The sequence below is a fragment of the Anser brachyrhynchus genome, assembly GCF_964034855.1.
Source record: "Anser brachyrhynchus genome assembly, chromosome: 11".
NCBI classification, from domain to species: Eukaryota; Metazoa; Chordata; class Aves; order Anseriformes; family Anatidae; genus Anser; species Anser brachyrhynchus.
Window position 1 is genome coordinate 14,100,339 of NC_137706.1, and position 15,175 is coordinate 14,115,513.

Sequence of the window (15,175 nt, forward strand, 5' to 3'; positions counted from 1 at the left end):
TCGCCGTGCTCGGGCAGTGCCCGGCACCATACGTGCCTCTTCCCATGCCTGGAGTACAAATTCACAGCCACGAGGAGCCAGGGGCTTCCTGCCAAAGAAGATTTATTCCATTTAGAGGAGAACAGAGCAGAGCAATCACTGTCTGTACCGCACACACCACCCCCTTCCTACACACTGCTTTCCCAGGCACACCAGGGAAGGGGAAAAGCCTCCCCTGCCCTCCTCCCCACCTCCCTTCCTCCCCGGGGACCCGCAGGCTCACAGAGGTCTGGGTTTACGAGACGCACGGTACAATCCCACATCCTGGGAACGAGCCCGGCGCCTGACTTTCCCATGCACAGCCTGCGCGCCACTTGCACAAGGGAAATGTCCACAGCCACCAAAAGGCTGCGGCCGGGAGGAGCAGGTCACCAGCGCAGCTCTGCCTGGAGTCACGGAGAGAAGGAGGATGGGACGGGAGGGTCAAGGACCCTGCCTGATGTCCTCCGGGGTCAGCAGCAGGATGCCAAGGTGACAGCTTGGGGACACAGAGCGGGGCGGAGGTGGAGAGTCCTCCCTGCTCACCCGGGCAGCTTCCCAAAGAAGGAGCTGGGGATGGCACTGCCTGGAGCAGCAGGAATTACCTGCAGAGGCAGACAGAGAATGCAGGGGGCACCTAAAAAGCTGGTACGGCAAAGAGCCGAGACCGTGCCCCAAAGCCACCACAGAGCCAAGAGCTCGCCAGGATTTAGCGGGGGAAGACCCTTGGCTGCGCCAGCCACGTGCGGCAGGAGACCCAGATCCTGAGGCTCGGAGGTAATCGAGGAAACCACCGTGCTCGTGGAAACGCACCCCATCTCCACGGGCACCTGGGGGAGGCTCCGTCCAGCCGGGCAGCACACAGAGGAGCAATGCTCAGGCCGCAGCTCAGAGGGAGTCCGTTCGCTTGCGGGCAAACACCGCTGACATGGTCTTGACGATGCCCCGGATGCCGGTACCCTTTTTCAGGGCCAGTTTGGTGTCGGGGATGCGCTCGGCCAGCCCGTGGAAGACCATGAGGGCCCCATGATATGCCTCAGCCGCAGAGACCTCGTAGAACCCACAGTCCAGAGAGAGGGCCAGGAGCCGTCCCTCCTCGCTGGACACCACCCGTTGGTGGTGCAGGTCCCGTTTGTTGCCCACGATGACGATGGGCACCTTCTCCTGGCTCTGCCCCTCCTTGGCCGCCTTGATGAACTGGATTTTGGGGGGCAGGATGTTGAAGCTGGCGCGGTCGCAGATGCTGTAGACCAGGACAAAGCTGTCTGCCCACTGGATTCGCTTCTCCTCCGAGGAGCCATCATCTGCCTGGTCCTGGGGAAAGAGAAAGGAGGGTGTCTTTATCCACCTCCTCCCCTCCATGCCAGCCTGCTAGCGCAGGGTGAGGAGATCCTGAACCCATCGGGACAGGAATGGCAGTGAGCAGTATGGAGGTGACCAGATAGGGACACTGGAGTCAGAGCTGCTGCCCTCCCCTTCCCACACAGACGGGAATTGGCACAGGTAATAACAGCGTGGGGTCCTCCGTGGGGCACTCCCACTGCATTAATGCCTTGTGCTCAGTCCGGAGGGGTAATATCAGTGCCTCACTGTCCTCCCCGGTCAGAGAACCGTCTGCTACGATGACTATTGCCATGAACAACGCGGCTGCCCTGTACTCAGCAGGCAAAAAGGGCTCAGATCCTACAAACCATCAGCTGAGCGAGCCCGATGCGAGAGCTTTGTGTAGCTGGGGCTCCCAGCCCGTGGGTGCCGCTTCTAGCAAAGGCTGGGTTTTCATCCTCGGGGTGAAGACAAGTGAGGAGTGCAGCCCTCTCACCTGGGAGTTGGGGACATCCCAGATGTGGAAGAGAATCTCTCGGCCGTCCACAGTCAGGGTGTGGCTGTAGATGAATTCTGCCAAAAAAAAAAGAGAACAAAGATGCTTGCCCACATAGACCCCAGAGATAGCTCCCTTGCACCAGGTCTTCTCCCCTAAAAGCCTTTAGTGCCCACCCTGGGAGACTGCAAGCCCCGAGGCACAGCCCTCAGGCTCTCCCCGTACAGCAGCAGCTGGGGCCGTGGGACAGATTTACCTCTGCCACAAGAACCCCGCGCTCAGCCCACACACACCTGTGCCACCTGAACCTTTTTGCACCCCAAAGAAATGGTTCTGAAGTGAAAAAAAGGGCTCACTGAACAATCACAACCTTCAAGTCTCCCAGGAGCAGGCGAAGGCTCTAGGGAAGCACAGGAGGGGATGGGAAGGAACCAAACCCTGCAGCAGGATCGGGATCAGGCTCACTTTCTGACCTCCCAGTCCCCAGTGGGCGTTTAACGGGACTCGCCCTGGCCCAGCACTCACCCATGTCTCCGTACTCCCCGATAAAGCGCCTGGTGAGGAAACGCACAGTCAGGGCTGCAAAGGGGAGAATAAGAATCACAAAATAATCCTAAACCTCCCGGATTCATGCGTAAACCCAGACCAAGGTCGGTGCAGACCCTAATCACACTCAGGCAGCGTTCCCCCCACAAACCTCGGATTCCCTCCCTTCCAGCCACCGGTCTGCAAACAGCGGGGGGGCACAGCACGAACCAGCACACCAGCAGACCGCAGCGCGGTGGAAAACGCCTTCCCCATCGCTCTCCCGCTGCCTGCAAGGTCGTGCTCAGATTCCCCAGCCCGGTACCCGAAAGCAGAGCCCCATCTCCCCCTCCCGCCCGGAGCACAGCGGGGTTGCTCTCCGCAGCTTACTCTCCAAAATCTGCTGCAGCTCTCATCTTTTTTTTTTTTTTTTTTTTTTTTTGTGGTAGAAAGGGGTCTCCCTGCCCGTAAAGTTTCGGCTCTCAGCTCGCGGTCGTTTCCTACCTGATTTCCCCACGCTGTCCGCTCCCATCACGAGCACGTTCGCTTCTGCTTTCAGGGCGGCGGGGCCGGGCACCTCCAGGAGGGCAGGGTGGTCGGGGGTGAAGCTGGCGCTCCTGCGCAGCCGGAGCCCCATGCCGAGCGCGGCCGTGCCCTGCCAGCGGTCCCGGCAGCGTGTCCGAGGCCACCGGCGCGTCCCACGGCACCCGGGGGACCCGCCGGGGCCACACCGCTCCCAGCAGCCGCAGGGGAGCTGCGGCCAGGGCTGCGGACGGCGGGATTAAAAACTTTGCTATCGATCGGCTCGTCCCGGCGTACGTCAGCGCTGGGGCTGGCCCCGTCATCTCGCGGCGTGACGGGCTGCCCGCAGCAGTGCTGCAGCACGCGGCCCAGCGGGTTGCCCACGCCTGCCCGCGAGGCGCCCCGTCCCTCGGCAGGGCCGCGCCGTCCCTCGTCACCTCCCCGCGGGCTCGTCGCACGAGTTGACGGGGCTTCTCGTGAGCCGCGGAGCATCTCGTGACAGGCGTGTCGCGACCGATGTGGCCGGTGGGGCATCTCGCAGCCCATATAAGTGATGGGGCACCTCACGACCGATGGGGCGTCTCGTGATGGAGGGGGTGTCTCACAACTGACAGGGCATCTCACGACCGAGGGGGTATATAATGACAGATGGGGCATCTCACGACTGGTGGGGTATATCATGACAGATGGGGCAGCTCACAACTGACGGGGCATCTGCAGACGGATGGGGCATCTCATGACTGACGGGACATCTCACGACCGATGGGACGTCTCACAACCGATGGGGTATATCACAATCTCACGACTGATGGGGCATCTCACAACTGGTGGGGTATATCATGATGGATGGGGCATCTCACGACCGACAGGGTGTATCACAACCAATGGGGTATCTCATGACTGATGGGGCATCTCAAGACTGATGGGGTATATCGCTACCAATAGGGTATATCACGACCAATGGGGGTGTATCATGATCGACAGGGCATCTCATGACGGATGGGTATCTCACGACTGACTGGTGAGATACAACTGGTGGGGTATATCATGACAGATGGGGCATCTCACGACTGACGGGGCATCTCACGACTGACGGGGCATCTCACGACTGATGGGGCTTCTCACGACCGGTGGGGTATATCACGGCCGGTGGGTATATCACGGCCGGTGAGGTATATCACGGCCAGTGGGGCATCTCCCACCTGATGGGGTCTATCACGACCAGCAGGGCACCTCAGGACCGCCGGGCCCCCCCCGAGCGAGAGCACACCCCCGGCCGCCCGGTGCCCCCCTCACCTCACGGCAGCCCCCCCGTCCCCCCTCGCCCCCCGCCCCGTCCCCCCGTCCCCCCCCCGCCCCGCTCCCCCCCGAGCGGCGGGGCCGGGCGGGGCCGCCTGACGCCATCTCCCCGCGCCGAGCCGCGCCGGGCCCGGCCATGGCCCCGGAGGGGGCCGCGGTGCGGGTGGCGGTGCGGGTGCGGCCGCTGCTGCCCAAGGAGGTGCTGCGGGGCCACCGGCCCTGCCTGCGGGGCGACGCCGCCACCGGGGAGGTGGCCCTGGGCCACCGCCGCCGCTTTCGCTTCGCCGCCGTGCTGCCCGAGGCGGCGGGGCAGGCGGCCGTGTACAGCGCCTGCGTCCGGCCGCTGCTGCGGGCCTTCTTCCAGGGCTTCAACGCCACCGTCTTCGCCTACGGGCAGACCGGCTCCGGCAAGACCTACACCATCGGCGAGGCCAGCGTCGGTGGGTACCGGGCGGCACGGACACCCCCGGACTGCCCTCGGGCTCCCCGGGGCTCCCCCGGGGCTCCCCCGGGGCTCCCCCGGGGCTCCCCCGGGGCTCGGGGTCTGCCTAGGGTGAGGGGGCGGGGGGCGGCTTCCACCCCCTCGCTGCTGCCCCAGCCCCGGTGCCAGCCCCCGCTCCCCTCACGGAGCCCCCCCAGGGGTGTTCGGCCGGTCTCCGCGCCCCGCACCCGTCGCAGGCGCTGCGTTTCGCCCCCCGTTCCCGGTCTGTTTTCGGCTTCCCAGCCGCTCCGGGGGCTGTCGTTTTACGGGGCCGCTGGAGACGAAAGCAGAATGACTTGAAATTCGAACGGCGCGGTGCCACGGCCCGGTAAAAGCAGTCTCCGAGCACACAAAAAAACTCCTCCGAGCTAGGAATGTTTGTGGAGTAATGCTGGTTTCAAAGGAAAGCACGTTTCAGCTTCAGGCGCGATGCTGGCTCGGTAATGCACCTTAGGAAGAAGTGCGTGCTCGAATCCGCCCCCGCTGTGCAGGAGAGCAGGGGGATAGGATTTGCCCCAAGGTCCCATGTCTTAAATAAAACACCCACAGGAAGGTTTAACCTCGGCTCCCAGTGGGAAAGCAGCAAGGCTGCTCCTTTCTAGAAGCAATGTGTGCTGCGGCAGGCTCCTGCCTCTGTCCCCGGCCAGTACGGGCACCCGCTGCATCCCGTGACCGTGTCCTTGTCTCTCTGCCAGCTTCCATCAACGAAGATGAGCAGGGCATCATCCCGCGAGCCATGGCTGAGACCTTCAGGCTCATCGACGAGAACGACCTCATTGACTACACAGTGCGGGTGTCCTACCTGGAGGTGTACAAGGAGGAGTTTCGGGACTTGCTGCAGGTGGATACGGCCAGCAAAGACATCCAGATCCGGGAGGATGACAAGGGGAACATCGGTACGTGTGGCTGTTCTCGGGCTGCCTTTTCTCCCCGTTCCCGAGGCCGTTTCGGGGTTAGGCACCTGAAAGCAGGGCCAGGCCTTCCTCGGGCAGCCCATCACTTACGACCGTGGCTCCGTTTGCTGTTGCAGTGCTCAGCGGCGTGAAGGAGTCAGAGGTGGAGGGGCTGGACGAGGTGCTGAGCCTGCTGGAGATGGGCAACACAGCCAAGCACACAGGAGCCACCCACATCAACGCGCAGTCGAGCCGTTCGCACACCATCTTCACGGTGACGATGGAGCAGCGGCGCGGGGCCGGCCGCATCACCCGCCTCGCCCTCCACAACCACCCCTCGGTCCCCGCCTCGGGCCAGGTCCTGGTCTCCAAGTTCCACTTCGTGGACCTGGCGGGCTCAGAACGAATTGTGAAGACTGGAAACACGGGGGAGAGGCTGAAGGAGAGCATCCAGATCAACAGCGGGCTGCTGGCCTTGGGCAACGTCATCAGCGCCCTGGGGGACCCTCGGAGGAAGAGCAGCCACATTCCCTACAGGGATTCCAAAATCACCAGGTACAGATTGGGACCGGGACCCCACAATCTCATGGCTGGTGGCCCAGCAGGAGGGACATGATGCTTGCCTGTGGCTTTCTGGCCAGCTGATGGCCTTTCCCATGCCCAGCCTGCCAGGTTTGGTGGCGGAGACCCCAAGCTAACTGAGAGGGGCTTGCAGGGCGACTCATCCCTTCTGCTCGCACACCACAGCTCTCGGTGTGACTGCTTGATTGCGAGAGCTCTGCTGCTCTGGCATTTCATGAGTCTGCCCTGTGTGGGGGTTTTCACGTAGGGAAGGCTGAAGAACAGTGAGGCCAGGCTACCAATTTCAGGCTAGCTCGTGGTGGTGCTGCAGAAGAGGAGGCTTGCTTAAGTCATGCTACTGAATCTGTGGCGTGGTGTCCATGTAGGGTGTCCTGGCCGTTCCTGCCCAGCAGTGACTAAAGATGCTTCTGTTTGGCTTGCTTGGTGGTTTGCCTGTGACTAGCCACCCTGCGGTTAGTTTTTAGCTTGAGCAGGTGCCCTTTGCAGTCTCGAGCGTGTTCCCTCACAGCACATACGTAGCAAGGAACACAGAGTTGGGTAGCACACAGCTTCAGGCATTATGCAGATGGAAACTTGCTGTGGTGCAAACTGTTAGTCCTCTGCTTAATCACTCTGCTCACTGCAATAGTGCTGAGCTGGCTGCAGAGCGAGAATATCATTCTCCTTGGGCTTAGCCTTTGAAAAGGGCTGGAAACCTTTTGGTTCCTGCGTTATTTTGCATTTCAGCTATTTTAATCACACGTGTCTGTGCTCTCCCCAGGATCCTGAAAGACTCCCTGGGGGGGAATGCCCAGACTGTCATGATAGCCTGCGTCAGCCCTTCCTCCTCCGACTTCGATGAGAGCCTCAACACGCTGAACTACGCCAGCCGAGCTCAGAACATCCAGAACAAGGCGGTGGTGAACTGCCGCAAGGAGACGGAGCACGTTGAGGAGCTTCACCGGCAGATAAAGAACCTGCAGAAGGCGCTGGAGCAGCGGCACCGCTCGGAGACCCGCATCATCAACCGCTCCGACACCACAAAACGCGGCGCCCCAGACCCCGCGGCTCGGCTGCTGGCCGAATGCGCGCACTACCGGACCTGCACGGACGCCGCGTACCGGCTGCTGATGGAGCTGCAGGAGGACAGCAACCTCACGGTGGAGCAGATCCTGCGGGTGAAGGAGTGGCTGTGCGCGGTGGAGAGCGAGAGGAGCGAGCTGACCTCGGCCGGGCTGGATAGCGGCATCGAGAGCACCTCCGCGGAAGATCAGAGCCTCGAAGGTCGAGGCTCAAAGCTGGCAAAAGCCCAGGTAACAAGTCTTTGAGGTGTTTCAGCGCTGAGGTGGGAAGGAGGTGATGTTCCCCTGTCCCACCGCTGGTGCGGAGAGCAGCAGCCACAGCACGTGGTGGAAGGAGCAGGAGAGGGAGTGGAGGAAAAGCAACGTGGCCAAGAGGCCGCAGGGGGGCAGGAAGCCATGGTCCTCCCAGAGCGTGTTGGCCAGCAGTGTGCCAAGAAGCAGTGTGGCCAGCAGGTCTAGGGAAGTGATTGTGCCCCTGTACTCGGCTCTGGTGAGGCCGCACCTCGAGTACTGTGTTCAGTTTTGGGCCCCTCGCTACAGGAAGGACATGGACGTGCTCGAGCGAGTCCAGAGAAGGGCGACCAAGCTGGTGAGGGGTCTGGAGAACAAGTCTTACAAGGAGCGGCTGAGGGAGCTGGGCTTGTTCAGCCTGGAGAAGAGGAGACTCAGGGGCGACCTTATCGCTCTCTAGAGTTACCTTAAAGGAGGCAGTAAAGAGGTGGGGGTTGGTCTGTTCTCCTGCGTGCCTGGTGACAGGACGAGGGGGAATGGGCGAAAGTTGCGACAGGGGAGTTTTAGGTTGGATGTTAGGAAGTACTTCTTTACCGAAAGGGTTATTAAGCATTGGAACGGGCTGCCCAGGGAGGTGGTGGAGTCACCATCCCTGGAGGTCTTTAAAAGACGTTTAGATGTAGAGCTTAGCGATATGGTTTAGTGGAGTACTTAGTGTTAGGGCGGAGGTTGGACTCGATGATCTTGAGGTCTCTTCCAACCTAGAAATCTGTGATACTGTGATACTGTGTTGCAGACAGCAACAGCTTGGACTCAGCTGCAGCTGGGAGATTTATTTCACAAGCAAAACCTCCACAAAGCTGTGCCTGCAGAGCCCTTATGGAGGCCAGCCCAGGGAGGGACGGACAACGGTGAACGCTGACGTTGTCTCTCTTGTATTTTGGGGACAGGTGAACACGGAGAAGGGGTGTGAGTCCATCAAAGACGAGCATGTGGCCAAGCTGCAGAGACAAGTGGAGCGCCTGGAGGAGGAGAACCGTGACTTCCTGGCTGCCCTGGAGGATGCCATGGAGCAGTACAAACTGCAGGTATTTCTGGGCTCTGCTTTCTTAAATTGGACCTGCCCCAGTCCAGGCAACAGGGCAGGTACAACCCGGCCTTTGGGCTCCTCTGCAGCAGCTGTGGGATCCACATGTATGTAATGACATTTTTTTGTTGCTTTCAGAGTGACAAACTGCAGGAACAGCAGGATAAGATCTCCGAGCTGCACGTGCGCCTGGAGATGGCCATGCCAAACCTGTGTGTGCCGGAACTGCTGGAAGACCTTCACCTGGTCACTGCTGCCCAGAGGCCTCACACGGCCCCTCTGGCTGCTGCGCAGTCCCACGGCCTCAGCGTGGTTCCCTCGGGGCTCCTTCCTGCCGAGCAAAGTGGGAGGGTCCTCTGTAGGAAGGTGAGAGCACAGGTCTGCCCCTGAGGAGCTGCTGCCTTTTTGCTGTGATTCCCTTCGCCATAGGAATTGTTATTTCCACCCCTGAACATGAACCTGGTCAAAGGCATAGTCCAAAGAGCCACACTCAGCATGCACACCAGGAAGGATTCTTGTCTCGAGAAAAGCTCAAGCTTCCAAACTGAGGCTTTTACCTCCATGTTAGTGGCAGGTCCCAGATTTTGCTCAGCTAAGCAGCAGCTGTCTGCCTCTAGCAAAACTCAGTTCTCCTGCAAACACTATTTTGTGGCTTTCCTGTGTGCCTAGTAGTGATTCCCAGCTAAGAGTCAGCTGCTTTTGTGGTCACTGGCTCTCCTGCAGCATATTTTCATCTGATTCTTTGCCCTGGCAGCATGAGAGCAATCCCTCCTTCCAGGACGAGGACCTGGCAGGCTGTCACCCGAATCACACGCAGCGTCCACCCAGCAACGCAGAGGTCAAAGACACGGTGCTGAGGAGGGAGCTCAGCCAGGACGCAGGGAAGCTGGCAGAGCTCTCCTCGGAAGAGGAGGAAGAGTGGGAACAGAAACAGTCCCTGTGCCAGCGCCGGTGAGTTGAGGCTGTCCCAGTACCCTACATTGCCTGGGTAGGTGTGTGAGCCTGGCCTGACCTGAGCTGGGAACAACAGTGCTGCCACAGGGAGCTCAGCCTCCTCTGCACAGGGTGTAGAAGCAAATGCTACTTCTGGGGTCAGCGGTGCTGCTGAGACAGCTGCCTGCTCACCGGGGAGCTCACCAGGATCTTTTCCGACCCTTGTGGATCTCAAGGTCCTTGCTGGGAACAGCCCTGGTGGTGCCCAGCCCCAGCTGATTAACGTGCTGCTCTTTCCAGAAATGGGATTCAGAGCTGGAGCAAGAGGGAGGCGTGCAGCAAGTTGAGCGAGGAGCTGAGCGGAGGCAATCCCCGCCTGATTCAGGAGGAGCAGCTGGAGCTGCTAAAAGGCAAGTGGCAACCGTAGGTGGTGGGACTGGGGGCGCTTTTTGGGTACTTCTGGTAGAAGGGCACTGAGTCCCACCTGGCTGAACCCAGGGGACAAAGCGGGGCAGATAGAGTTCTCACTGCTTTTGTTGAGGAGAGATTTGGCCTGCTGGGATGTGGGAAGAGCTGCCTGCTCTGGGGTACGCAGCAGGTGACTCCGGGCAGTGCTGCAGCTAACTAACTGTCCTTCTGTCCCCTGGCTAGGATGGGGGAGTCCTTATCTGGGAATCTGTGTTGCAGAGGCCTGCCGGAGGAGGGAGCGCCTTCCAGGGAAGGACTCGGAGTGGAGGCTGGTGCAAGCACAGCAGAAGATCCGAGAGCTGGCCATCAACATCCGCATGAAGGAGGAGCTGATCACGGAGCTCATTAAGACAGGTGCAGAGCTGCCGGAGAGGCAGATAAGCAGGGGGTGGTTGGGGAACGTGCAGCCGTCCCCTGCGAAATCTCCTCGTAGGTGGGATGCTTGGTCCCTGCTTCCATCCTCCCCTTCCCTCGCTGGGCGCCCCGTCCCTTCTGCTGGCAGCAGGGCACTGCTTCCCTGTGCCTCCTGCTGCCTAAGACCCTTCCCCTTGGCTTCTACCCAAATTCCCATGCCTAGAATTGCTGAAGGCAGCTGGAGGAGGAGGGCTGGAAGTCCCTGCGCTCAGTCTGTAGCCACCTGCCAAAAATATTTGGACAGAGAGGGAAGGTGTGCCCTGGCTGGGAGGGAAGGGGACCTGGAGGTCATCGCGGAGGGGCTGCCTTGCAGGCAAGGACGCACAGGCCCTGAACAAGCAGTACTGCCAGAAGATCAGCGAGCTGGAGCAGGAGGCAGAGCAGGTGCGGGCCGAGCTGAGCGACAGCCAGAAGCAGCTCCAGGAGCTGGAGGGCAAAGAGCCGTGGGACCCCGGGGAGAAGCGCAAGCTGCAGGAGTACCGCACGCGCGTGGCAGCTGCCCAGAGCAAGGCGCAGGTGAGTGTGAACAGAGGGCGCCTGGCCCTGTCCTCGTGGTGGGAGCTGGGGACACCCTGCCAAGGGCTCGGGGGCCACCAAGCGGTTTCGCCCTCGGGCAGGTCCTGTGCAAGAAGAAGCAGGCGACGGAGAGGCTGGTGTCGCTTTCGGCCCAGAGCGAGAAGCGGGTGCAGGAGCTGGAGAGGAACATCCAGCTGATGCGGCGGCAGCAGGGCCAGCTGCAGCGGCGGCTGCGGGAGGAGAGCGAGCAGAAGCGGCGGCTGGAGACGGAGATGAATAAGCGGCAGCACCGCGTCAAGGTAGGAGCTGGCAGGAGCAGCTGTGCGACTGCTGCATTTGTGGAGGTGATAGATGGGCTGTGCAGGGGCAGGTAGCTCTGATGCTGTCTGTGATTCTCAGCATCAGGCTGGAGGGAGGACGGCGGGTGCTGCATTTCTTTTTTTAAGAGCTCCCAAAGAGCTGACTGGGAGCATAACCTGTCCAGCAGCCCGCAGTGCTCGGTTCTCAAGCAGCTTGCACCCCCTCGAGGCTAGCGGTTGCTCCTTCCCGTGCAGGAACTGGAACTGAAGCACGAGCAGCACCAGAAAATCCTGCGCATCAAAACGGAGGAAATCGCAGCTTTCCAGAGGAAGCGGCGGAGCGGCAGCAACGGCTCGGTGATCAGCCTGGAGCAGCAGCAGGTACGGGCACAGCGAGCCTGCCTCGTCCGTCCTGTCCAGGGGGCAGCCCTGTGCCAGGCTGACCAGGGAGGCCTGGAAGCCAGTGCCTCAGCTCCAGACTTGGCACACTTGATTACAAGTCCGTCCTTCCCTTAAGGAGGACAGTCCATATAATGTCACTTGCATCTGTTAGCAAAAATCTTAAATCACGTCTTATCTCCAGGGCCAGGATCTCTCCTAAATCATCAGTAGAGAAGCCTTGAAATCGCATTTGTTCACAGAAGGGTGGTGGTGGGAGATGTAGCCCCCCAAGGGCTCCTTGGCAGCTGGGGATTTGGCTCAGCTCTGTGTTTTGGCAAGCTGGGAGGATAAAAGCAGTGAAGTCTGGGCCGTACGGGTTAGCAGACATGGAATCAACCCCACTGCTCTTTAGGCTAGCAGTCCTTGGCGCTGCTGCTGTCTGCACATGTGCATGGCTTTTTGTCTCTCCTTCCCTCAGAAAATTGAGGAGCAGAAGAAGTGGCTGGACATGGAGATGGATAAAGTTCTCGAGCAGCGCCGGGCCCTAGATGAGCTGGAGGATGAGCTGAGGAAGCGTGAAGCTATCGTGGCTAAAAAGGAAGCCCTGCTGCAGGAGAAGAATGGCCTGGAGAGCAAGAGACTGCGCTCCAGCCAGGTAGGACACGAATGTTCCGCCTCTGCCCCTCGCTTGATTTCCAGCAGAGGCGGGAGGCTGAAAGACATCGGTGCTGTCCTGGGTCCGGCAGAACCAGGATAGGTGATGGTGGTGGAGAGCAGGTGGGAAATCTGCCTCTACAGGAGAGCCTGCTTGCGCTGTGCCTCTGACCTGGTTGTTTGGAAATCATTGGCTTACGTGTGCCTGGAGTCACTTGAGGGGGTGGAAAGGGGCTGGGGACTTTCCTTTGGAGCAGATCCCGTCGAGCATCTTCTGCCGCAGGCGCTGACAGACGACATAGTGCGCGTGTCCAGCCGCCTGGAGCACCTGGAGAAGGAGCTGACTGAGAAGAACGGGCAACTGCGTCACGGCAGCGCCCACGACCAGCAGCAGATCCGCCAGGAGATCAACAGCCTGCGCCAGGAGAAGGACCAGCTGCTCAAGCAGAGGCTGGAGCTCGACAACAAGCTGCGCCAGGGCACTCTGCTGTCCCCAGAGGTACCTCTTCTTGGGCTGGAAGTAAAGATAAGAGCATGGGGTCAGCAGCAGATGCTCCTCCACATCCCCAAACCGGGCACATCCCAACCTCCCGTCAGCATTGTCGTGGCCATGAGATGAAAAAGGAGGTCGAGGGCGGGGGTTAGGCAGCAAACCCTTTGCTCTCTGGTAACTGCAGCTCTGCCCCGGCAGGAAGAACGGATCTTGTTCCAGCTGGACGAGGCGATCGAGGCGCTGGATGCAGCCATCGAGTACAAGAACGAGTCCATCACGTGCAGGCAGCGAGTCCTGCGGGCCTCGGCCAGCCTGCTGTCCCAGTGCGAGATGAACCTCATGGCCAAGCTCAGCTACCTCTCCTCCTCCGAGACCCGGGCTCTGCTCTGCAAGTACTTTGACAAGGTGGGAGTGTGGGGGGGGGGCTGTGGTGTCTGACCAACCTCTTGTTTTCCTCTGCCTCGAGCCTTCTTCCTGCCTCTTGCCGTGCTTTTGCCCTACAAATCTGAGACCCCATAGATCCTTACCTCTCCCACCACCTGGGAGAGAGGCTTAAGTACTAGCGATGGGATGCCTGCACCCCTGCAGCGCACACCAGCGCAGCCACGCGTTGCTCTTCCCTCCATGAGGCAGCTGTGCCCCCCCCGGGATTACTAACCTTCATAACGACCTTCACACGCTGTACCAAACAACTAACTCGATGAGGCGCAGCGGGGCAAGGCAGGCTTCCCAGGCTCTGTAGGCGCTGAGCTGTTCCTCGCTTCTGGGCCCGGGCAGGTGGTGACGCTGCGGGAGGAGCAGCACCGGCAGCACATCGCCTTCTCGGAGCTGGAGATGCAGCTGGAGGAGCAGCAGCAGCTGGTGCGCTGGCTGGAGGTGGCCGTGGAGCGGCAGCGCCTGGAGATGGATCGCCAGCTCACCCTGCAGCAGAAGGAGCACGAGCAGAACATGCAGCTGCTGCTCCAGCAGAGCCGCGGTAACCACCCAGCTCCCAGCCGGGCGGCAGCGACGCTGCGTCTGTCCTTCAGAGCTGGAGGTGGCCTCGGTTTCCCTTGCAGAGCACATGGACGAGGGGCTGGCCAGCAGCAGGCTGCAGTACGAGGGGAGGATTCAGGTGCTGGAAAAGGAGCTGAGCCGGTACGTGCGGGCGAACCAGGAGCTGAGCCAGAGGCTGAGCAACTTGAGTCTCCAGCCAGGAGGGACCAAAGGTGAGAGGAGGCCCAGGCTTTGCCTTCCCTACCACAATCAAGGCAGGGCTTTAAGGCAGTGCTTTGCTCTGATATAAGAGTGGAGATCCTGATGCTCATCTCACTCCTTCCCTGCAGGCATGGAGAGAAACGCGCACGGGGCTGGGGACAGAGCTCCCCCGGCGCTTGGGACCTGCGAGGAGCCCAGCCCTGGGGAGCTGCCCGTGCCTCTGGCCACCGCTGAAGAAAGCCATCGCCTCCGGGATGAGGGCAGGGACCTGGTGCACGCCCCTTTGCCATCGACCTGGAGGCGTTCGTCCCTGCCCAACGACAGCCCCGGGGACCCGCGGAGGGACACAGAGCACTTGCTCAGGGCAGGGCAGCCCCACGAGGTGCAGCTGCCCCGGGGCCTGCCTCCTGCCAAGCCCCGCTGGGAGCCCCGCCGAGCCAGCCTGAACGTGAGCCCCATGCCTCACCATCCAGCCATGATCGACGTTAGGAAAAACCCACTCTAGACGCAGGCTTAGCACTCCCCTGGCACGGGGCAGGAAGGAGCAGGTACTGCTGACAGGAGCTTAACAGCCTTTCTGCCCCCTGCGCCAGCCTGGCTACAACGCTGTTACATTTCAGATGCCCAAGGAAGACAACGACAGGACTTTCATACGGGAAACAAGCGTGCGAGGCGCAGGACAGCCGGCTTACACTCCGTGTTGCTGCCACACTGGACAGCACCGACCCAAGGCCTTTCCTCCTGCACCCTCCGCAGCTTGAACACGAGGAAGTGGGAAACACCTCCCACCCTGGCCTCTGACACTAAAATCTTGTTTACAGTTTGGAAACCTCTGCTGCAGGGCTCGCGCAGCCCTAGCAGCCTGAGGGTGATGCGCAGCAGTTTCAGAGAACTTGTAAATAGGTTTTTGTAGTAACTTTTTGTAACTTTTCTAATAAAGCAGAGCGAGTTTTATGAAGCAGTTGCCAAAGGCTGCAGTGGTCATTTACTCAGGGTATGCAGGAAAGGAGTTTTATTTACAGCTCAGTGCATGAGATCTTAGCCATTCACTGCCCCACTGTTGACTTAAGAGTGTCTGCTTTTGTAAGTGCTCAGAGTAACGGTGACAAATACCTGTTCACAACACTGCTTGTCATTCAGCAGTTCAGCATTGCCTCTGCCCACGGAGCCTGAGCTGGAAGGCTTCCTATATTAAGCAGGAAAAGCAGCTGCAGACAGCAGCGTAATTGTCTGAAGCATCCAGGATAAAAGCAGCCCTGCTTCAATATTATTTTCCATTCCTGCCTATAAACTGTTTTAAAT

The 15,175-nt window shown here is 60.2% G+C and overlaps 2 protein-coding genes across 4 annotated transcripts; one reads left to right on the plus strand and one right to left on the minus strand.

Moving 5' to 3' along the window:
* Positions 1-85: 85 nt before the first annotated feature.
* On the minus strand, positions 86-3,242 carry LOC308176171 (ras-related and estrogen-regulated growth inhibitor-like protein). The gene is made up of 4 exons (XM_080551544.1): positions 2,867-3,242; positions 2,363-2,416; positions 1,838-1,914; positions 86-1,332 (listed from the first exon to the last, which is right to left on the minus strand). Exons 1-4 carry the CDS (start codon positions 2,997-2,999, stop codon positions 907-909), a joined length of 690 nt encoding a protein of 229 aa, XP_080407670.1. The 5' UTR covers positions 3,000-3,242; the 3' UTR covers positions 86-906.
* A 1,042-nt stretch (positions 3,243-4,284) lies between these two features.
* KIF7 (kinesin family member 7) lies at positions 4,285-14,837 on the plus strand. 3 transcript variants are annotated; one of them, XM_080607463.1, is made up of 19 exons: positions 4,285-4,623; positions 5,360-5,560; positions 5,695-6,112; positions 6,900-7,431; positions 8,382-8,519; positions 8,657-8,884; positions 9,273-9,469; positions 9,752-9,861; positions 10,139-10,273; positions 10,647-10,849; positions 10,951-11,148; positions 11,404-11,529; positions 12,008-12,184; positions 12,467-12,682; positions 12,875-13,081; positions 13,454-13,652; positions 13,735-13,884; positions 14,002-14,421; positions 14,494-14,631. In XM_080607463.1, exons 1-18 carry the CDS (start codon positions 4,320-4,322, stop codon positions 14,376-14,378), a joined length of 4,116 nt encoding a protein of 1,371 aa, XP_080463589.1. In that variant the 5' UTR covers positions 4,285-4,319; the 3' UTR covers positions 14,379-14,421; positions 14,494-14,631. The 3 variants fall into 3 exon arrangements, with proteins under 3 accessions (XP_080463589.1, XP_080463588.1, XP_080463590.1); XM_080607462.1 differs by having other exon boundaries at positions 14,002-14,837; XM_080607464.1 differs by having other exon boundaries at positions 9,297-9,469; positions 14,002-14,837.
* The last annotated feature ends 338 nt before the right edge of the window (positions 14,838-15,175 follow it).